Source organism: Dermacentor silvarum, chromosome 4 (assembly GCF_013339745.2).
Source record: "Dermacentor silvarum isolate Dsil-2018 chromosome 4, BIME_Dsil_1.4, whole genome shotgun sequence".
NCBI classification, from domain to species: Eukaryota; Metazoa; Arthropoda; class Arachnida; order Ixodida; family Ixodidae; genus Dermacentor; species Dermacentor silvarum.
In genome coordinates, this window is record NC_051157.2 from 33,983,953 (window position 1) to 34,007,929 (window position 23,977).

Genomic DNA, 23,977 nt, shown 5'->3' on the forward strand with positions numbered 1-23,977 from the left:
CACAGACAGCGCACTACTGCTGCTGCTGCTGCCCCGCGCATATCTTTTTTCTGGTCGGATACGCTTTATCTTCATCAAGCGAAGGGGAATGCGAAAGATAAGCAAAGTGAAGAGAGCCGTCGCTCGACTGCAGGGATCGCGAGGTAGCTCGGAGAGCGCCGTTTCTCGGCGTCTTTTGACGTTGCCTCGGTGATAAAGTCGAGAAGCTTGATGCGGACGCACTTAGAACAGAGAAGAGGAATGACAGCGGCGAGGTGTGGACACGAAGCGCGCATTTGGGAAAGCTTGACGGCGTCCCGAAACACCGCACAAATGGATGCCGGAACACGCACTGAGTGACTGGTTGGCGCGTTCGCGGTTCTCTTCTTTTGCTGGCTCGAATCCCTGGAAAGCTATAGATTTGGATCCCGCAGGCCAGCTTCATGCAAGTGAGCACAATCGAGGCGCGTTTGAAGGAGTGTCTGTGTGTGTGTGTCCAGCGGAAGAGCGAGAATGCACGTTGCGCGGACAACTGCCCAAGGATAAATTTTAAAAGATTTGCTTTTAAAATCGAATTCAGTTCAAGAGTAGCAGACTAGAAGACTTTCACCTCAGGACCGACTTCTCGGCCGTTCCTCAAACAAATTTTCACTCACTCACTCGCTGACCTAACAGAAACAGTGACTGGGCTTAGATCATTCAAAAGCAAAATGTGCAACATGTGGATCCCATTTTAACTGCCTTGATTCATTTCTTCTCTCTCTCTCTCTCGGTTTCTAAGCCGTTGGAGGTTTTCGATAAAAACCGAAAAAAAGAAGTAACGAAGACTAGTCGTTGATTGATTGATTGGTCGATTTGACTTAACGTCCCAAAGCAACACGGGTTATCAGAGACGCTGGTTATAAGACTCCGGAGTTTTCGACTACGGAACGCAAACGCTTGCGTCGCGTAATCTAAAGCTACCTAATTTCTGCCACTTGAATTTCCACCCCATTATGATGCCGCTGAGTTGCGTGCTTTCGCCCACCAAGGGAATGGCCGCCACAGGGGCACCCCCCAGTGACAAACTAGGCTCATATATCACACGCATTGCATGGTGAGGCATCTGTGTTGGCTGCAGTGGGGCATTCGCAGCCCCATCTAGCATGCGCTCGGCGAATGACAGCTATTGCCTCCGAGATTGCGGTGCACACGTGCGCGTATTTCTTTAGCATTTTTATCTTTTGCATGGTTAGACATATGACATACAAGAGGCTTCACACAAGATAACATGAACAAGTGCAGCATAAGTTGTTAGCGCGAGTGAATCTCTGCTTGATTAAGCATCTCGGATGCACAAACGGCACACAAAAGACCGTCAAACAAGAGGTTTCAAGAACCAGTGCAAACACAAAGTATCATTCGTTGTCGCATGTAAAAAATACAGCGGACAAGAGCCTATTCTACGTCCAAGCAGCGGCAATGCAGCCGCTCTTACATTGTTTCCCTGTAAAGCGACCAGACAAAATTTTATTCTGCACAGATCGTCTCACCATAGGTATCTTTCCGTTAACGCGAACAGCTACTGGAATTAGAAGGAAATGGTCGAGCTTTTTGTTGTTGTTGTTGTTGTTGGCTGGCCATGTCTTTTCACGACAGAGCGCCGATGTCTAGGGGCTCTTAAACAACGGCATCGCCCATGGGCTTCGCATAGAGTAATTGATTGTATTTCGGAATCTCATCGTAGAATAAATGCCCTGTTGAAAACCAACACAAGAATTGCAGTTCGCCCTTTGTTCCCCACCCCTCACGCAAAAATATAAAAGAATTAATGAAAAATAAACCTGCAATAGGCGACAAACAGCGGTCGGACAGACCCTTTATTTCTTCTTGTAGAGGATGAAAAAGAAAAAAAGAAAAAGAAAAAGGAATGCAGATGGAGAGAGAACGGGAAAGTGAAGGACAATAGAAACAAAGAAAGAATAGAGCGGCCTGTTCGCACCAAGAGATGCTCGAATCTAATCGATGCGTCGAAACTCTGCCTTTAAATATGGCAAGAATGTAACAATAGAACGGCCGGAGTGAAAAGGGTGGAGATTTATGTCGATAGCCAAGGGCGGATGGCTGGCCCTTCGTTATCGAGCGGCCAGAGTGAACGTCGCGAGTAACACACGAAACGCGAAACGAATACCTCACAGCTATTTCGTTTCTCCTTTCCTTTCTTTTTTCATCTGCTCCAAATTAATTCCGTCTTCAACACCACTGGTGCGAAAGAGTGCCCGTATGGACATGCGACGGTCACGCTGCAACGCGAATACACAAAGGAGACAAGAGTAAGTAAACGGGACGAGGATAAAGGAAGAGATGAACAGACGTTTGTCTGTAAATGTAAACCAAAAAAAAAAAATAAATAAATAAAATAAAGAGAGATCTAGAAACCGGAATTATTATTATTATTATTATTATTTTTTTTTTTTTGCGCGCGAAGAGCTGGCGTGTAGCACTTCCCTCTATGCTAATCCTCGTGGCGAAAAGGGAGCCTTAGTAACAACAACTTGATTTGGGAGAGTTGGTTCGTCTTGAATATAATTTGAAGGAGCATGAAAGGATCGACGAGGACAGAAAAAGGAAAACAACCACGACGCTCGTCCTGCCGTGTTTTTTTTTTTTTTTTTTTCTTGTCCATGTCCTCGTCCCTTCGTGCAGCTTCAAGTGATATTCAAGGGAGCCATACATGTGACACTCCCGCTCTATGCGAGCCCCCCCCCCCCCCCCCCCCTTTTTTTTTTTTACTATCAACGATCGTTTTCATTTTATTTTACGTGTTTATTTAAAAAACTAAATTATGGAGTTTTACGCGCCAAAACCACGATCTGATTATGAGGCACACCGTAGTGGGCGACTCCGGAAATTTGGACCACCTGAGGTTCTTTAACGTGCACCTAAATCTAAGTACACGGGTATTTTCGCATTTCGCCCCCATCGAAATGCAATTTCACAAAAATGAAAATGTTGGAACCTTTGGTCGCCAGCTTTCCCACAACATTTGATGCTCAATGAACAGGCAGAAACGACGCGAGGAATTCAGAAAGTAAAAAAAGAAAAAAAAAAATATTTACGAGCATGTTGCGCCGATGTGCCTGAATCGAGGGCAAATGTAGCGGGCGAGGGGAAAAAAGATCACCAGCCCTTCCCCTGTCAAGAAAATGGGGGTAAGCGAAGCTTGTCGTGTGTGTATCTGACCTTCGTGCTGATTTTCTTTCTGTCTCTCTTTTTTCTCTCTCTTTCTCTCTCTCTCTCTATCTTTCTCTATTTTTTCTCTCTCTCTCTCTTTGTCTGACCTTCGCGGTGATTTTGTTATTTCTCTCTCTCTCTTTCTAACTCTTTCTCTCGGTCTTTCATTCTCTCTATTTCTCTCTCTCTCTCTTTCTTTCTGTCTTCCTTTCTCTCTCTTTCTATCTTTCTTTGACCTTCGCGGTGATTTTATATATTTATCTCTCTCTTTCTCTCAGTCTCTCTTTCGCTTCTTTTTTTTTCTCTCTCTCTCCCTCTTATTTTTTTGTCCCTGGTATGAACCATTGAGCTTGAACCCTTCCTGCACTATCGCGAGGATCGGCCCACTTTTCAGCGTGACACCGCCACCACCAGTGAGTGAGTGAGTGAGTGAGTGAGTGAGTGAGTGAGTGAGTGAGTGAGTGAGTGAGTGAGTGAGTGAGTGAGTGAGTGAGTGAGTGAGTGAATGAGTGAGTGAATGAGTGAATGAGTGAGTGAGTGAGTGAGTGAGTGAATGAGTGAATGAGTGAGTGAGTGAGTGAGTGAGTGAGTGAGTGTGAGTGAGTGAGTGAGTGAGTGAGTGAGTGAGTGAGTGAGTGAGTGAGTGAGTGAGTGAGTGAGTGAGTGAGTGAGTGAGTGAGTGAGTGAGTGAGTGAGTGAGTGCGTGCGTGCGTGCGCGCGCGCGACGGTATGCGCTGCTAAGTGTTTATCACCGTATATATCACACACATCACCCAGCACCTGAAGTAGCATGTGAGGCGGACGGCCAGGCTGACATCTCCAGCATATCATTAAAACTTTTGACATCCGTCTGCTCACACTCAAATTGTACCTTCTTCATGAACGACTTCACGTTCTTTACTTTAGTCATTTGTTTATTTTTGCACAAACTGGTTATTTGCTAATCTCTTCAAAATGGGCATGTGCCACTGACAAAAAAAATATATATAGAACACGACTACTCTGCCGTTGTACAGATGAACAGACGAACTCGACTGCCCGATGATGCGCAGACGAGCAATACTCGCCTGCCCGCACACGGATGAGCAGACATCATACGAGCAGAAGTGCGAGAAGCCGCCGTCTGCCGATCGCACAACGAGCTCGGGGAGCAGACGACGACGGCTGGCCCATTCGGCGCCAAGGCATACGCGACGCGATATATAATGGGGCAAGGCGCCGAACGGCCATTGATTAACGATTACAGAGTCTCGCCTCCCGACCCCCGATGAGCACGCGCCCATTAACGGCAGGGTCGGTCATTCACGACTCGCGCTCCGAACGGTGCCGCCGAATTGCCTCGGCGGCGCGTGGATCGAGGTGTTACAACCCGACAGCGATGTGATAGCTCATTATCACCTCGCTCTTTGGGAAGATTTAACCCTCGGAGGCTCCGCGAAAATGAAAGGGCAATGGGCGTGGAGAAACACTGCTCTATTATATATTCTTTATCGAACAGTGAGTTAAATGCTGCCAGTGGAAGTCTATCATTCGCATGCTGTTCTAAAAGAAAATGTTCTAGTAACGGACAAGACGACAGGCAATAAGATATCCATCTGTCCAAGCTGCTTCTCGTCGCCAAAGGCATACGAACACGAGTCCGCGATATGAAATAGGCCAGAAGGGAACTCGCTGCAAAGCAGGGATATAGAAAACGAATGGAAAATTCAGTGAAAGCTCATAGCAGGTCTTGTTGCAATATGGAAATCGAAAGTTGCCCGGCACGTCACAGATAGCGTTCTTCTCAGGTATATACCGTTCCTTCAAAATTCTCAAGAAGGGGTGAGCGCGTTACGTGCACGTGCGAACAGCCACCAGGTTTAAAATGACTCAGCTCGGTCTAAATTCTAGCCTTCTGCTGAAAATGAGCGCTACGCGAACACACATGATTCCTCTAACGGCTGCGCGGGCAGACAACATCGACAGGCAACGGCTCTGATATGCAAATTGGGATGAAGAACGCGTGCTGAACTTAAATAGCATTTCTCCCTAAGCAATGAAGCGAGAAGGAATAAAGATCTTCGAAACCGCACTAAACGCACGCAGCTCGCGCTAACGTTACGACGCTTAACCGAGCGAAACAGAAGCAGTAAGGCAAACACATGTGTACCCTGTGAACCGCCCCGATCATTTACACCGTCCATGTTCGTTTTTATTCTAACTGTGAAGTTTAATCGAAACATTATCATACTGAACTATACTCTGAAAAAAGGAAAAGAAGAGATGGGAAGAAAGATTTAGAAAACACTCCAAAGTTCAGCTGATAATTTCTAATAACTAACCTGCTTCTCAGCACTAAGCGATTTCCCAAGATTGTACGCGCGCAACACTTACCTCTCCAATAGCTAAAAACACCAAGCCACAACAGCATATATAAACGTAAAGCTCCTGCCTATCTCACATAACTGCCAACAGCAACGTCACCCGCACGCCGCCCACATTTTCTACATGCTTCGTCGGCCACACAGTCACTTTCTTGGTGTTATTTCTAGGCGCTTCCAGCCTTGCGTTCATTCTAACCTATTAGCCAAATCTTGCACAAGACTACAGTGCAGAGTGGCAGACAAGAGCGCACCAGCTCAGGTCGACCTTTCTCTCTCTTTCTCTTGTCTTTGCTATCAATAATATCTCTCTCTTTTTCTCTCTACACAAAGCAATATATTACACGTCAGGACTACGGCTCGAAAGAAAGAAAGAAAGAAAGAAAGAAAGAAAGAAAGAAAGAAAGAAAGAAAGAAAGAAAGAAAGAAAGAAAGAAAGGCGCGACCCAACAGCGGTTTTTCCACGTCGAGCCAGAGATAGCTGGGAGAACCGTCATCCGCACGCTCCCCATATTTTCATCTGCGTCGTCTCATCCTCTCCGCGTCCCGGCCTTGTTTTTTGGGAGGCCGTCCGCAGTCACGCCCATCTGAACACACAATACCACCACTGGGCCAGCCCAGTGAGCTGCGCTGTGCTACAAACTTGACAGAGCAACTCCTGTAAAGCTATAATAATAATAATAATAATAATAATAATAATAATAATAATAATAATAATAATAATAATAATAATAATAATAATAATAATAATAATAATAATAATAATAATAACAGAGGAAGAAGAAAGGAAGAACAAGAACCGACGATGGAACAAGAAACGTTTTTTTTCTTTCTTTCTTTTTCCTTACTTTCTCTATATATCAAATAAAATACGGATAGCAATGCCACCGGCAAAACGCTCCCAACGTTCTACACCACTTGTGCTTTAGCTATAGCACGGTCCCGGGACCGACACATTCCCCGGGGAAGGAAGAAAAAAAAGCGGGGTATGCTGGGGGCAGGGAGGCGACGTCGAGTGAAGCAGGAAAGGGGCGGGAACGACCGGCGGCGGCCGCTGGGAACGACATCGAAGAGGATGCGCCCATTCATCAGCTCATCGCGCACGGGAACCGGGCCCGGGCAGAGGATAGGCGACAGCAAGACGCTCGCTCGCGCGCTTCGCGGCCACGCAGTCACAACAGAACACTACGGGACGCGCGAGCGCCGAGAACCACGAAAATCGCTCCGCCGTGTGACATACTGTATCCTGACCTCGATCGATATGAAGCTCGGGGTCGTGCACACAGAACGTGGCGCGCTTGGGCCGTGGGCAAGCGAGCGAGCTACCGTCGATGATATCGAGGGTGGCGCAGAACGGCGTTCTATTGTTTTCGGCTCGGCGTTTTCACATACGGCGCGGTATATGTGGGTAGAAAGACACTTGTACTATTGTCGGGAGGTAGGCGCCTTATAGGACCGCTATCCCGCGACATTCCGCTCGTATTGCGGCCGCTGACCTATTCGACTGTAGAACTTTGCAGCTGCCCCGCCACGCACGTGCTGCGCAAGGAGGCAAAGGCGCCAGTCGCAAGACGGTCCAGGAAAAGGCAACCACTAAACGATAGGGAGAAGGATTCGATTCCTACTCTTGGGAGAGGCCGACAAAGATTTAGTTTTTGATGACGGAGATCCGCTAACGGGGGCTTTCTAACAATGCGCCACAACAACACACACACACACACACACACACACACACACACACACACACTCGGTACATACTATATAGGTACATACTAGGTATACATATAGTCATCAGTGCTTCTGCTGCAGGAGCGACCGTTGCTGAATGTATACAGAGGACGATGGCAGAGACTGTAGCGCAGCCTGGCAGACGCTTTTGGCAAACACGACACTGACTGGACGACCGTCTAAATAAGCTTTATTGCGATAGCAATTATATGGACACTCCAAGCGGATTTCTGCCGTCGTCGTCGCCGTTGCCGTCGCCGCGAGGTTCCGTATATGAACTGCAACGACAATGAAATCGTCGCCACGCGCCGTATGCTGTATGTGCGAGTGAAGGCGCACGAGGGACGCGCGTTTTCACGGGGAGCGAACGCACGGCGGAGAGCAAACGCGACTTCTTCCGTCGCGCGAAAGGCCGTGGGGGGACGAGAGGGAGGGAGGAGAGGCGATGTTTAGCTGCGACACCAAATGCGTATTTATATAAAAACGATGCGAGGCGAGAAGGTGGTAAACACTTCCGACGCTGCTCGACGAGTGTCCCGTTCTGATCTTGTCGAAAACCTCCGAGCCGCCGCCAGAGACACCGGCAACAATCGCCAACGCCGCGCGCGTTCGGTGCGAACGCGGGCAAAACGCCAACGTATCCCGTTCTGATCTCGTCGAATGAATAACCTTTTATTTCCCTTTTTAAGAAAGGGGAGGGGCCGGGGGGGGAGAGGGAAGCCAGCAACAGTCACCAACGCTGCGCGCGTTCAATGCGAACACGGGCAAAACGCCGACGGCGTCGACAACAGTTCTCCGCGTTGCTGGTGCTGCTACATGTCCAAGTTTATAGAGCTTACAAAACTACTATCCTTACTCCGTATAGCTCTCTGCTAATTTGCTATCTCAATTGATGCTTCGCCTATCGGGTGAAACTGTGACCCCCCCCCCCCCCCTTTTTTTTTTTTGCGACGCGTACTGCAGGATCAATCGCAAGAGTTTTGAAACTACCAACACGACAGCTTTCTCCTTTGTTTCAATCGCAACAACGGCGCACTGCAGTCTCCTATATCGCACTTCCAGCCCCGCCTGTGCCGACGTGCGCGTGCGGATGACGCCGACGTCCAAAGCGCCGCGCTCGAGTTCCGAGAGAGAGAGAGAGAGAGAGAGAGACAGAGAGCGTCGGAAGGCCTGATCGTGACGCGCCCGAGCGTGGTTCACAGCCCGCCTCTCTCTGCAGCCATGTGCAGCTCCCGCTGGGCCACCAATGAACGTCCCCTGCAGCCGCGGCGGTCCGCTGTTCACAAAGCAGCGCGCGGCTTCCGAAAGGAACGACCCAATTATAGACGCACGAACGTACTTGTGCGGCCTTCGTCACAGAATACCAGCGTATAGTTAAGCAGCGTATAAAGCAGCGTATGCAATGCATTCAGCCGACTACAAAAAGTTTTTGGAGCTCGGAAGTTCGCGAAAATGTTGTACATCTTGGCGACTGCGCCACACCTGCCTATACCAGAATAGATATGAAAGGTGTGGTTGTCGTACGGTAAAGCACTCATTACGCCTTTCGATTCAAGCATGGATGCCTTGCATGTGACGTTATTGCTTTCTCCCATAGACTTCCGCGTACTGAAAGGTTTCGCGTGGTTAAGAGTACGATCTTCGCCGCGTAAGCAGCGTACATAGAAGCTAAAGTACGCGCACTGTGTACTCACAATTCCTGTCCGCTGCAGAGCAGTAATACTATGTTACTCCTGTTTAGCGTAAGCTGACTCCATCGTAAGCCTGAAAATTTTCCCGATTTCATCGCACGCTCTGCAGCCTTCGACATGCTGTGTTCGTGTCCTCTGGCCTCCGTCGTGTTGCTCTCGTATAAACCAGCGGTTATCTGCTCAATACACTACAAGACCTACCCAGTCCTTCCTCTTAAACCTCAACTGAAATATCGGCTACACAACCATATTCTCTATACCGCATAGAACTGTCGTATCTCTCAACGCTATTCGTATCATTTCTCGTTTGATCGCCCGTTGCGCGCTCCATCGCAACTTATCGAGCTTCTTTGTGATCCTCGATCGATATCTCTACATCACCCGTATCTTATCTATCTCGCTAGACCAAGGTATACGAATTAATTACTCCGGACACTACCGTGCTCGGTGGCCGGCATGCTCGTATCAGCACTCGAAGACTATCCCGTCTCATGTCACCCTCGTGCGCCGCCACGATAGCACTGTATATATAGTATGGTAAACGCGCTCCTGGAAACGCACTATAGGAAACTTATTTTAACTCGCACACGGCATGACAAGGGGGCTTACTTTCTATGCGTTTCGCGGTACAGTGCTTAAGAAGAACACTAACATTTATTGAGGTAAAAGGGAAGGGGTTTAGGAGCTAGATGGGTGGGGCCCCAAGTCCAGGGCTCCACTGGCTTCTGCCGCCAGCCGGACGTGGCCCAGAAGCGCTAGTTGCACTTCCGGGTCTGAGCTAGCGAGGAGTGCCTCCCATTGCTCCGGAGAACTTTCTAGTCTGTACCTATCCTGTAAGGAATTTAGTTTCTCTGGCCTTTTACTACATCCCCATGAGACGTGGTATAGAAGGTCGGTGGCGAGTCGCGACACCACGGACAATCGTGCCCGCACAAAGTAGGAAAAATTTTGTGCAGTCGCAATAAATTTGGATAGACCCCCGTTTGAATTCTATGGAGGTCCATTGCGTCTTACATTTCAAGATACTTGTGGGGGACGCCATACTTTTGCCGTGCGCCTCGCTGATGAGCAAGAATCTCGCGCGGATCCAACCGAGCAGGATCACTGCTCTATATTCCTCCCCGCCAAGGCCATCCAGTGTCGTGTGGGGTGGTTGTAATTGGGAGGGCGGCTGGTGCTCCGCTCGGTTCGTGAGCTCTCGAGCTAGAGCGTCCGCGCTCTCGTTACCCTCTAGGCCAGCATGTCCCGGGCACCAGATTAGCCTATAAGTGTTTTTTAGTTCCCTTCCTAATAAGTTGCGTATTTTTAATGGGAGGCGGCCGTTCGTAAAGAGTCGGCACGCTTCCTGGGAATCCGAGATGATGGTGATGTAGGCCTTCCCGACTTTTCGCTCTCCATCTTTAATTGCCAAGGCGATCCATGGTGAAACACTCGGCCTTGGCGATCGAGGACGTGTACAGGGAGGCGCTTGATACCATGCTACTCGTGTCGCTATTGACTACTGTAAGTACTGCGCGCTTCCAATTATATCTCGACGCGTCTGCGTAGAGTACGTTGTCATTGCCTCTGACTAGTTTTCGGAGCCATTTTATTGGTTCCTCTCTCCTTTCTTTTTATGCCTTTCTTTGGCCATATTCTTCGGGATAGGGGCTACCGAGATGTTGCGTCGAACGGATTCTGGCATGTCCACTAGCACCTCGTCCAAGTTTTGGGGATGTGGTGGAAAGCCCGTCCTTATCAGGATTCTCTCTTCCCGACCTCGTCTGGCTGAGACGGTTCCTTTGAGAGATTAATGTAGCAGCCTTGAGCTCGGCGTACGTGTTATGCACGCCGATCCCGAGGAGCCTGTCTGTCGCAGTGGCTACCGGTAAACCTAATGCCGCCTTGTATATCCCTCTAATGATAGAGTCTACTTGCCCTTCCTCGCTCTTGTTGAGCGTGTGGAAGGGTAAGCTGTATGTCAACGTACTTATTACGAGCGCCTGCACTAAACGTAGTGTGTCGGTTTCCTTCATCCCCTTTTTGTGGAAGGCGATCCTCTGAATCGTCCTAGCCACCTGTTTGGTTGCCGATTTTAGGAGACCAATTGTGTAATCTGCCCTACCGTTGCTCTGAACCCAGAAACCCAGGATACGAGCAATGGTGACCTCTTTAATTTTCTGATTTTCGATTTGGATTTCTATTTGTCCGTTACTTTTGTAACGTTTTCCGTGTATACGGATCACCTCTGACTTACGATAAGCAAGATGAGGGCTCGAAACGTCGACGGAAATTTCGCGTCCCGTCTTTAAGTTGACTCTTGTCTTAGCAGAACATTTTCTTGGGCGAGTTGGTTGATAATTGAGAAGGAAAAGAGGAGCGCGAAAGAAACAAGGACTACAAAAAAGAAGGAAGGAAGGAAAAAACGACTTATAAGGAGTACGAGTGCATACTCGTTATAGACGAGTACGCCAGGACTGGGGCTTACTTCCAACTCAGAAGTAAGCGCCAGTACTGTGTGCTCGCCTCGTCCCTGTTTCATTCGCGCTTCTGTTTTCCTTCTCGGTTGACTTCTGTCTCTGCGGTGTGTGTCGTGCCGAGTTAAAAAAAAAAGTAAAGAGATAGATATAGAAAGAAAGGTTACTTAGGCACGCAATGTTGCTGCATGTCATTTGAGAGTTTCGTCAGAGCTAAATAAATATTCAAGCCTCGCGAGAAACTGAAAGCCCTCATCAAACGCCAGAAAAACCACGGAACGCATCAGAATCGCTCTGCGCATTCTCTAGCATCAAGGCTCAACGTGCCACTTTGCAAACAAAACAATAATAATAAATAAACAAAAAGGATGCCGATGGTGGCACTCGCGTATGCAGATACAGAAAAGAAAGAGAGACAAGATAACAAAGAATGTCATCCGCCGCAATTCTCTTTCTCGCAGACGAACGGCACGGCGAGTTCGTTATTCGCGCGCTATGCAATGCAAAGCGCGCGGAGCGGAGAATTAAATGTCCGGGAAATAACGTACAGCAACAGGTATATGCTATAACGCGAAATGAGCAAAGACAACACAATGAGGGCGAGCGAGGCAAAAAACGAGCGCGCTCGGCGGAGGCAACTAATTAATGCGCCAGAAAAGCGTCGATTAAGTCGCAAGCTGACACTATGCCGCCCTGGCGCCTCTCGCGATCCGCGTATGCAGCGGCGGCGCGGTCCCATATAGTGGCGTGACCAGCACCCCCACAACCGCTAACCGACCGCCCCCTCCCCTCTGCCTTACTTAATCTCTCTCACTATACCTCCTCTCTCCAGTCCTTAAGGTTTCAACTAAGCAAGCCTGTCACAGACTGGCTAGCGGAGAAAAAAAAATTAAGGCCAAAAGAAACGTGAGAAGAAACCGGAGAAATTCTTATTCAGTGAGAAACAACGCAAAACTACCGAGTTCAAAAGCTCCCCCGAGCTCTGATCGATTGAAATTCCCATGTTATGTTGTATGCTGACGAATCCGCGCGACCGGCACACACGGTTTTTATATTGCCTTGTTCCTTTTTTTTTTTTTTTCCTAAGCCCGCGGTCCCTTACCGCCTTTGGTTTCGTCCGACATTCCGCGAGAGCTCAAAGAGAGAAAAGAGAAGATGGAGATAAAAAAAAAAAGGCGGGGGGGGGGGGGGGGGGGGCATTGCGTATATGTGCACCGGTACCTAGCGTCTCCCGCTCTACAGCAGCGACGCCATCGGAAATTAAAACACTCCCCAAATTAAAATCATAAGAAGAAACAGCGACAGTTGACGTAAAGAAAGCTGCAGCCGAGTATTTCTGGGAAAAAAAAAAAGATTTTTTTTTCCACCACTTCACTTTTTCTTTTCAAGCTCCAGCACTTTCGGATAAATATTGTGCTGCCCACTTTATCATATTAGAGAGTTTCTCACGACATTTCGCAACTTTCTCTCTTTCTTTCTCTCCTTCTCTCTCTTTCATGCTATGACGCCCACGCCAGAGTAAATTGAAGGCCGTCACTCGGGGTAATTGAACTTGCAACATTAATGGGCTCAAATGCGACGTGGTTCGACATGGCGGAGACCCCTTTTTTTTTTTTTCGAAGAAAATAGTCGACGTACATTGCCTACATGATTCAGAAACCACGCCTACGGGAGCTGAATCCATTCCTCCGTGCAGAAGCCTCAGCTACGCACTACGTTCACTATACGCAAATTATGTGAGAGGGTAAAAAAAATGAAAAGAAGGTAAGATATAAATAAGCACGCCGAACTTACATAGCGAAATGAGGTTTCTTTTCTCCATAAAATACTATACGTAGCGTTGAAAAGCAGCTTGGGGTGCCAGGCATAAAGCAAAATTTGCCTACCAGTTATGCAAATTAGATGTTTTATAGCGCGTAAGTGCCGTAGACTTGGCGCATGCTCGGCAATCGTTAATGACTAAAGAATGAAAACGTCACTCACGCTTGTTCTTTATTTAGTTTTTCTTTCTCACTTTTTTTTTTTTCACGAGGAAGCTTCCGGTGAGGACGAAAATTAAATCGAAGTAAACTAATTTCCTCTCCAAAGTCTGTACCCGGCACCTGTAGCACTCATGGTCAAATGTTATTTTCACGCGTCTGCTTAACCCCTCGCAGTATATGCTTATCGCAAGGTACCATAAGCCACGTGAACATAATTTCGTAGCCGGTGCGTGAAGCTTGATGACGGTGTATACACCAAGACCATGCTTTGTGTGTGCTTTTATGAGTAGAACAAGAATTAGCTGCCGAATCAGCCGTCATATAACGCTGTGCGCAGTATACAATACCGGCAAGGCACGCAAACGAGCTACGTACATATTCAATGGAGAACACGGGTAATCTCTCGTGCGAATAAGATGGCGATACCAGAAAACAACAACAAAGAAACTATAAGACCACTATAAGGCAACGCTAATTAGGCTTTCGCATGAGAACATACGGAAGACGCGTGCTGGAAGGAAAAAAAAAAAGAAAACTAGGAGGGAGCATTGCACAGCACGACTGAAGCCAAACGAGTCGGCCCAACACGTGATCGGCACGTTAGAGAGCGCACGGTAGATTTCAGTGCTCCCTCTCTACATGCAGGGCTACAACAGGGCAACCGAATAAAGTGGTCGTCGATTAAAAACAACCGGGAACCAACCAACCTCGGCCAGAACGCCGAGTCTCAGAGGTCAAGTGTCGGGCCCATGCTGCGAGAAAAAAGAAAAGAGTAGGGAATGGCTTCACGGAGAGTCGGCTTCCCAAGGCTGAACGCGTGACGTAATGCACTTTCCTAGTTTATTGCCTTCCTCTGCGGGAAGACTAGTAACAGGACGGTGAAAAGATTTAACGCCCATGTTGTGTCTTTCACGGCCCAGTTACTGCAGTCTTCCAAAATGCAACAGCGCGCTGTCCACCTGTCGATTCTTCTGGAGAACACGTGGAAGTGAATACAGGAAACGCTCAACTGCGTTTAAAAGCAGGTGTATTTCACGAAGCTGTGCATTCCATGTTTACAGATTTCTTTTAGTTTATTTTAATTTTATTATTATTGTTCTTTATGGCCGACTATAGACATCGGGAACGACGAGGCCGTTTGTACGAACGCAAAGCAAACTAGGCGTTAATGACAAAGTTCAAAGACTGGCAATGAAAAAAAAAAAAAAGTCGGCAGAACCCATCTCACGATGTCTGCCGACGGAAATGCGCTTAGCGTCGAATAAATATCGCGACACAACGTAGATTGCCGCCGTCGAAACGAGTTATGCATGTAGCGCGTACTGCAGTGGGACTGCTCTTTTCGCGCTTCCTTAAGAACGCTCGGCGCCGTCTATAGCAGCCGTAAGCTTTAATACGTGTAAGTGTAGAACAGAGTAGAGTAGAGTAGAAAGAGGGTGTCCGCAAACCGCGCAACTAGAAACCACTGTATAGTTACACGAGAAGGGAAAGACGTGGATGCGCAGTTTCCCCGCGTTGTATATAGATCGACAGGGAATACATGCAGCGCGGGAAAGCCAGCTTCTCTCAGCAACTGAGCAGCATGAGCAGTGCCACGGACGATATAGGCAGGCAGCTTTTGCTGACGTATATATAGCTCGGTCGCCTCGGCCGTGGCCTCTTCGCATCGCCGCCGCCGTCCCCAGCACTGCAGCCGCGCACGCGCCAGCCGGGGTTTCGCAACGAGCGCGCGGTCGTCGATGAAAGCCGAGCCCAACGCGGCAGCGGCGACCGCGGCTGGCTACAACGCTGGCCATAATGCAGGAAACGTGTCGCGCGTCTACATACACGATGCGTCGACCGCTCGCTTCCTGAGTGTGCATACGACGCAGCGACGACGACGCCACGGAAAGGCCACCACCGCCTGTCTCCGCGCCGGCAACGTTGTACACACAAGTGGCGCTTATAGAACGCGAGCGAGACTGCCAAACATCGCTACAGCATATAGAACCGCGTCATATACATATTGTAGACCCGTTGGGACGGGAAGTAATGTTTACTACGTTTTATCTATTCTTATTTTATTTTTACGTACTGTAGTCTAGTCAGGGCTAGTGCAGGAGTGGAGGTGGTAATAAATGAATAGCAAAATGAAAATCGCTTCCACTTCTAGCCGTGGAGAAATGCATCGACGGTCAAATCGCTTCCACTTCTAGCCGTGGAGAAATGCATCGACGTTCCAGTTACTTTTTCTTTTTTTTTCTTTTTTTTTTCTTCAATGCATAAAACGAGGTTTTGTTAAGAAGGTATAACTGGAACGTCAATGCGCCAATAACTGGCGTTCCAGTTACTTTTTTTTCTTCAATGCGTAAAACGAGGTTTTGTTAACAAAGTACAACTGGAACGCCAATGCATTCCTCCGCAAAGTTCGGAAAATAATATCTCGAAACTGGTGTCACCCTGATAATCCGTTCCAAGTGGATCCGCCTCGCGAAATCCACGGCTACAATTTGTATATTGCAATATGTGTCATAAGGTAATTAGTTAATAACTTAATTAGTGATTATTTCGTTAATTAGTCGGTTATGCATTTCAATTTTTTTGTGCAAGTAATGTCCGCCTCGTGGAGTAGACCAGCTCATGAACTAGAATTGTGCTATCTTCCACAGGCAACCTTTAAAAAATTTCCGAAAGTGGTCGCTGAAACACCTCGTATAGCGAACTCTCATTGCGACGCGCATAACGTCGTATTCGTCAGATGCAGTTACTGCTTACACGTGGCCTCCGAAGTACATAGACGACAACACTCTCAGAGTCTTGGTGATGGCGCGTAATCATCATGAGTCACAATCACCGCCGCGAATATCAGGTAACTATAGACTACCGAGCCACGAACATCGTGTATAACGCCTCGTCATTCTCGGACGCGCTGGACGCCGCAAAACGCCGCTCCGCTAGCAGTCCGGGATAAAATTATAAGGACGATGACACGCCACGTATGCCATTGTCACGTCATCCTACAAGCATTTATTTTCGGGCCATGCCGGCACGTCGAACTACGAGCGACAAGTTCCAACAGAATGGTGGATATTTAGTTACCGTATACGGGACAATAAAAAGAAAGTGTGAGGCGAGAAAAAAGAATTTATTAAGTAAAGAAAGCGAATAAGAAAAATCTTGGTGGTACAAAAAATTGAAAGCAGTGGGCTGCTCATAACAGCGGGAAATGCGCGACACACCACCATGGCAACGCAATAACGCTCACGTGTTGCCACAATCGCACGTCCTGTGAGATATTAAATTGCAGCGACAAGAAGCGATTCCGCACAACGTTGCGGCGTTACACACGGTTAACGCGCTATGCGCTACGCGCACGCAGGCACGCACGCACGCACGCACGCACACACACTGTGCCGTGTGACGTGTCGAAACACGTGTCGAATTTTTTCCTTCCTTTCGCTTTCATAAGGTTCACGTTCTTCCAAGCTGATCACGCAGACACTGAAAACACACACCTCACAGAAAATTATGCAAACTAACTTTTCAAGATAGTCAATAGGTTACACGTCGAAAGCAGCCCCGAGAAAACGAGCCGGTATAACACGCGACGATGCAACAAAAGCTGTACTGGCGATATTTTTCATTATAGAGCGATACCATAAAGGACACGTAGAGCGTCCGGTCTATGCAGCTCGGAAAACAATGACACCACAAGCTAGTCTCTCACTAGATAAGCCACAAGACGCGAGAAAGCTGTTTTCAATTCAAAGGGCTATTTCGCGAAACCATGTCTACATATGGAAACACACACACACACACACACACACACACACACACACACACACACACACACCACACACACACACACACACACACACACACACACACACACACACACGCGCACGCACGCACGCGCACGCACGCACGCACACGCACACACACACACACACACACACACAACAAAAATGGTCGTTACACGAAATGTTCAACCGGGAAAACTGGAAGGTGGTGGGCCTTCACATATCCGGTTCGACTCCACGCCTTAACGAGCAATCGTTGTCCACACAAAACGACTTCGCTGTTTCCCTCTAACACTCCCTGAAGGAATGTACTTTTTCTCACTCCAGTGAACTACACCCGCGGCTGTCCGAGCCACAGTTGGGCGCCAGAAAATGAAATCAGATGCCTGGGACTCCTCCGCCTCGTCCGCATTGGCGTTCGCATCGTCTACTGACGCCGAATACTGTACAACAGAATACGCTCCTACGCCTGCCACGAGAGATGGTATACGCACAACAATCAAAAATAAAATAAATGCTTTCCTTGGCGAAAAAAAAAAACTCTTCTGCTTGTTCGTTTATTTTGTAGTTTATTATCTTTTCAGTTGTGTTTCAGTCTTATAGCATCGACCCACCATTCTGATAAGCCTCTTTCCTCTTTTTTTTTTTTCGGTTTAGCGCACGTTCCCTTGTTAGGCATCGTACCTTCCTACGCTATATGCGCATGTATATTCACTCAATCAATCATCGACTAAAAGCGCCCTTAGAGGTCATCCATTAAACTGTCTCATCACAATTTCGAAATTTCGTTACCGCGGCATAAGTATAGGTCTTATTGCCTCTTTATCTCTGCGCCGATGTATAGTCTCTTCTCGTTCCGTGAGCCATCCATCGCAGGCTGCGATGTCTGCCACCGTGACTGTCTCTCAAACGGAGTCTATACAACGCCTCCTTGCTCGTCCCTTTCCGCAAGGCAACGGAAATTCGGCGGAATGCAATGAAGCCGTCGCTTGGAGATACTCAGATTATTTTGTTGCATTCCGCCCAATTACATAATTAGTCTTAATTAATTATACAACGTTATTATAATTAGATGAAAATTGTAGAGCAACATGAAAAACTCTCGATACAGCTTTCTTTTGGTCAATGCGTGCTACATAAAAGTGTTTTTCCGAGCGTGAAAGACGCCCGCGAATACGCGCAAAGTGCCTCGAGCGGCCAGTCGCGCGGTAATCTTGCGTGTATTCGCGGGCTTGTTTCACGCTGGGAAAAACACTTTTATGTAGCACGTATTGACCAAAAGAAAGCTGTATCGGGAGTTTTTCATGTTGCTTTACAATTTTCCCATTGACACTTTTCATCTAATTATAATATTTGAGAAGTTGATTCATTAATTAAGAATAACTATCTAATTAGGCCAATGCAACGAATAATCTGAATATATCCAAGCGACGTCGAACAACATTACCTTGGTTCTGTCTAGCTACGTGTCATAAGCATATTTTCAAGTATTCGCACCTGCCAAATATCCTCTAAAGCAAAAAGAAGCTGCTGGGCGATTTAGTGCCGGTTCATTTTGTGGGATGTCGTGTCTCGTCCCTGCGCAATCCCACGAAATGTATACTAGGAGCAGCTTCGACACGCACTACATCGTCCAATTCGAACAACTACAGCAACGCTAAGTGGTGATAATCAATAGCAAAGCGCGCTCGTTGCGGAGCGAACGCGCTCAGAGCACTACACGACCGCCGCGCACACCTAAATTGGGAAACCGCGCATTTGAAATATATGATGTGTTCAATGCTGCGACACAAAACGGAAGCGCAGAACGTAAGAATACCCATGAATACTTATAGCCCTTCGCGCATGCGCATATAGGGCGTGCAACGCAATCGCATAGATTTCGCATGCGTACACGTGAGATGCGAGAACTCTTTTCTACGTATTATGCACGCGCATTTAGATCACGTAAGATCTTTACGTACGCAAAACCTCCAGCGCACGTGAAGCTAAAAAAAGTTTCCGCCAGTTCTTCAAGTCCGCTATATAGCATACGTGTTGTCCTCTTCCATCGGTGCCGCAACAAGCAACGCGCTTTGCCACGAAGTTCGAACCACCGCTTGCCCGAGTGCGGCTCGCCCAAGTTCCGGCGGCGCTGCACGCATTTAGCAGCGGCGAAACCCGCCCGCTGCGCAGCCACGCGTCGGGCGCCCGACTCCGCGAGCGAGCCAGCGCGCGGTCAGGTTCGGCTCGCGCACCGGGATCTCTCGGCGCCCCCGCAAAAGGCAGGATCGATACACGCACCGGCCACGGCGTACAATAGCGCGAGTAATAGTTGCTCGTCTTCGTCCTGCACTGCGTCAAAGGGGGCATGCTGCGCAGAGGCACCTCAGGGCGCGCGCCTGCAGCAGCCCCCCCCCCCCCCCCCCCTTCCCGCGGCAACGGCACGCGCCCCGTGTCACGTGGTACGCGCGGACGAGGAAAAAAAGACGAGGGCGGCGATGAATGGCGCTATCTTGACCTCACAACCACTTATCGTATGCACGAACGCGAAGCCGTCCGTTCGCTTTCCCCGAGGTGAATTGCCCTCCCCGCGTTTAGCGCGGCGGTTCGCTGCTTGAATCGAGGGTCACTGCGCTACCCGACGCTACCGGAATAGTGTAAAGGCTCCCCTATACGGTGACGTAGAGAAGGAACATGTCGCTACAAAGTGTTAGTGGGTCGCACACCAAGGGCTCTGTGCCTAGCGCGAGCAACATGATTCCCGGAACGAATGTTTTTTTGCGGCACAAACAAGACGAGAACAGATGGAAACGCAAATAAATACATGACCAACGCTGCTTGTGACCGTCTGTCCTTGTTATATTCCTCGCGCTGAAAGACTCAGTTCATGATGGACAAACTAGTCCATTCCAAGATGGTTCTGCTTCCTAGCGCTGAAAGGAATGCACGAACAAGAGAGAGAGAGAGAGAGAGAAAGGCAAAGGAAAGACAGGGAGGTTAACCAGAGATGTTCTTCGGCTGGCTACCCTGTACCAGGGGAGGGGAAAGGGATGAAATAAATGAGGAAAAAGAATACCGAAAGAAAAGAACACACACAATACAGAACTGTTTCTATGGGCGCTGTCACAGAGTCCATTCTACGAACAAAGATCTTCATAATAATCGCTGGGACGAGAATGCCAGCAACATTTCAAAAACGCTGCTGCTTATATCCTTATCATATATAAAGCGTCGATGCAGTTCGGGGCGAATGGCAGCCAGTAGGAGCTACAGCATTCCTGCATCTATCATTGTAGCAGACAAGAGAAAGCAGGTCTGCTCTCCAACCGCCCGTCACACCTAGGAAAAAAAATCGGCAGAACCGATCTCGTTTTACCTTGAATCAAAATAACGACACAACGTATTACCACCGTCGAAAGGAGTTACGTGGGAGGCGCGTGTACTGCTGCGGGAATCCTCTTTAGCGCTTCCCTAAGAACGCTCGGCGCCATCTAGCGCCGCGGCCGCGAAGCCCGCGTGTGGCCTCCGAAATGCACGGCGCGCCGGTCCATGGCAACGCTGAGAAACTCGTAATGCGATCGCACTTTCGCGACGTATATTACGCAAACTTCGCGACTGCACTTTCGCGACGTGTGTATACGCACACGATAGTGTCTCTAGTTGATGCATCAACGACGCAGCCGTCGATCAAATTGATCGATGACGCGGTAACGGCGACGGGTACTCACTTCATGTAGTAAATGCGCCCCGCTGGGTCCACGTGGGCCGTGCATCCTCGCCGGATGCGCTGGTTCAGCTGGGCCAGGTAGAGGGCGATGGCGTCAACGCCGGCGCCCCCTTCGTCGTCCGCGGCGTCATTCATGACGTCGCCGCCGCACCGGAGCAGATGCCCCGCTGCACCATCAACGCGGCACCAAGGGACCCTTCATACCCGAAGAACGCTGCTCACCGACAAGGTCCCGCACGCGCCATCTGCAGAGAGAAACCAGGGAGCCATCGTCATTCGCACAGCAAGAGCAGACGTCGTGAAACAAGAAGGTCGGTCGAAAATTAACCGCACTCGGGTTGTCAGAACATTGTCTTACATGCGCATACAGTAAGAGATCACCGTCGCCATTTGCAGATGCCATTTGGCATACATAAACTGATACATACAAATATATACTGTCAGAGAGTGTACGGGAAAATAGTATCAGCGGGAACTGCTGGTACGTGCAAATATCAGCGTTAATCCTGCAAAAAATAATTTACTCCATCCGTAAGCGGCAGACATCACGCAGGAGCGCTTGTACGGCATATGGCAAGCGCTTGTACGGTATATGGCAAATAGGTCAAATCATTCGACAACGTACAACGTAAAATTACGCAGAACAGTTGCCAATATTCCCGACTACACCCCAATTAATAATTCATTCGCGACGCATGGCTACATGCCAGCGAGCCAATCGAATGCTACAATAAAGCATGCGTGCACCTGTCCTTCGTCACTCCAACACAAAATAAACAAGGAAAGTGCACGACAAACAGCTAGCGCGCCAAGTGGAAATGCAAGACGTATACGACAGAACCCCGGCGGGGTTGGACGACACGCACCGTTAAGTGCATGTCGAGCAACACCATCGCCGATGTTTGCCGTCCACACAACGCTGTTCGAGGCGCGTTTCCATGCAGCACTAATGGAAGAGGCGGATGTGCTGTATACAAGATTACGATACCGATAACCAGGGTGCCATTTGAATACTGCATTATTCAGGTGGCATCTATTAACTGCGGCCCAAACGCATCTATCCGGTTGGCTTGTTCTAACACAGGGTACGAAGCTCACAGCAAGCATTTGCAATCAAATAACTCATGCTATACGCTTTCAGTCATTCTATATTCACAGCTTAGGGATCACCCAGAAGCTGTCAGTATAAGGAGGTTGAACGCATAATGCCATACAGGTGGAAAAACGATCGAAGCTCTATTTTCGACGCAAATATGATCGACACGTTCGTACTGTCAATGTACGTTCAAAAGAAATTTATCGGGATGGCGTATATTAACGAATTACGACTAAATACAAGGTTACAACAACCAACAAGCGGCCGCAACGAATGCAAGACTCTCGCGTGATTATGGCCACTTCGTTGCTGTCCGTCGTAGGTAACACACAAAACCCAATGATCGCACTTGGACCAATACATATTTCTAGCGATATAAATGTTGGCTTGCCAAGTAAACTCCATATGGGCGTCATTTGAGCTCAGGTGCAGGAAGGCGAAATTGGTTTTGAAATACTCTCAGTTACGGTAAATGGACATAGAAGCCAGGTGTGGCATCGTATTCCACGTTGTGCAGTAACTGAGACTTGATGTACAGCCGAGAGAACTGTCATGTCCCGCTTCTACTATATACACATACTGAGTAGGAGAAAATGCGGGCGTAAATGCGAGCACACCGTACAGTTATGCGACAGAAATGGGTCTGTGGCTTTGAGACGGTCACGACAAAGAATCCACGGAATATCACCCAAACACTGATCTGTGAAAATTAATGTGAGCCCATGAAACAGGCGCATTCATTCCGTTCACTCAAATGCGCATTGCTGCGGCTATGGGAGAGAAAAAGTTTCTTTCTATTCGCCATATGTTGAAGCTGAAGTTGAGGATGAAAAGAGGCCTGGTGAGGAACACGTGATGACGGAAATGACGGAACACGTGATGAACGGAAATGCCGAACATGCAGCAAACCAGTTTCGAGCTTTTAAGTGCTGTCACAAGCTTCGTTTAGATGAACTCTACGCTAGCGACAATAGGAAATCGAGCTGACCCAGCCCGACCCGGCCGCGTTTACATGCACCCTAGCTAGTGACAAAGCGGGTTGGGCGAGTCCACCAACCCCTTGCAGGCGGATTGACCACACTTGCATCGACGCTTGCTTGACCCGAACGCGACAACCGGCATCCGGCCCGGCAAACCCACTCCACTCGCCTTTGTCGTGTTCATGCAACTATAGTGAGAAAGAAAGAAAGAAGGAAAGAAAGAAAGAAAGAAAGAAAGAAAGAAAGAAAGAAAGAAAGAAAGAAAGAAAGAAAGAAAGAAAGAAAGAAAGAAAGAACCAAGATACTTATTGGTGATAGAAATGAAATGGGGAATGTCATTACATCTACGCACGAATACGCGCGCAAAGATAATGCGCCAGGTGACGTAAGGTGCACATTATTCCCTTTCAAAACAATACGGAGAGAGAGGCAGCCGGCGCGCAAACAAGCAAGCACTTGCGACCGCACCGCTGCTCATCGCGCTGTTTGCTCCTTCGTTCCAGCGATCGGACTTTGTAGGCAGATGACTGGCCGTCAGAGCACGGGCGTCCGGATCGCGCGCTAATGGAATAAGCATGTCGCGCATTCTTGTCCGGTCTGCGGGGGAGGGGGATTGCGAAGCGTATACGTATATACGCGGCACGACCTAGCGCGCAGGGCCCGAGCTTCCGAAGCTCGAACCTCCTTTGGTCACCATGGAGACGGCGAGTAGGACACTGGCGAACCGAATGAGTGGAAATGCGAGGAGCGTTCTGGCAATAGCCGGCTCGCCCGCTTTAGACCATCGGCGATATGCCAGAAAACTTGCGGGTAAGCACGACACTCTCTCGAGAAGAAAGCGAAATTTGGCCAGGAGCTCGTGGCTAGGCCCTCGAACGTTACTTCTCGTTTTATTCGGGGGGGATTTGCCGCAAGGCATAAAATATATAAAGTTAAATAAAAGCTTCCAACTCGGCATCGTGCAAGAACTGCAGCAGTGTCAGGTGTTACTCGATCGGCGTAAG

General features: G+C 48.5%; 1 protein-coding gene across 4 annotated transcripts in view; it reads right to left on the reverse strand.

Moving 5' to 3' along the window:
* Positions 1-23,977, reverse strand: part of LOC119449743 (uncharacterized) — a 392,329-nt gene that overhangs the window by 187,032 nt on the left and 181,320 nt on the right. For all 4 annotated transcript variants that reach the window (XM_049665418.1, XM_037712988.2, XM_049665417.1 and 1 more), the window contains one exon: positions 20,899-21,142. In XM_049665418.1, the coding sequence (XP_049521375.1) occupies positions 20,899-21,032 (134 nt within the window). In that variant the 5' untranslated portion in view covers positions 21,033-21,142. The remainder of the gene's footprint in view (positions 1-20,898; positions 21,143-23,977) is intronic.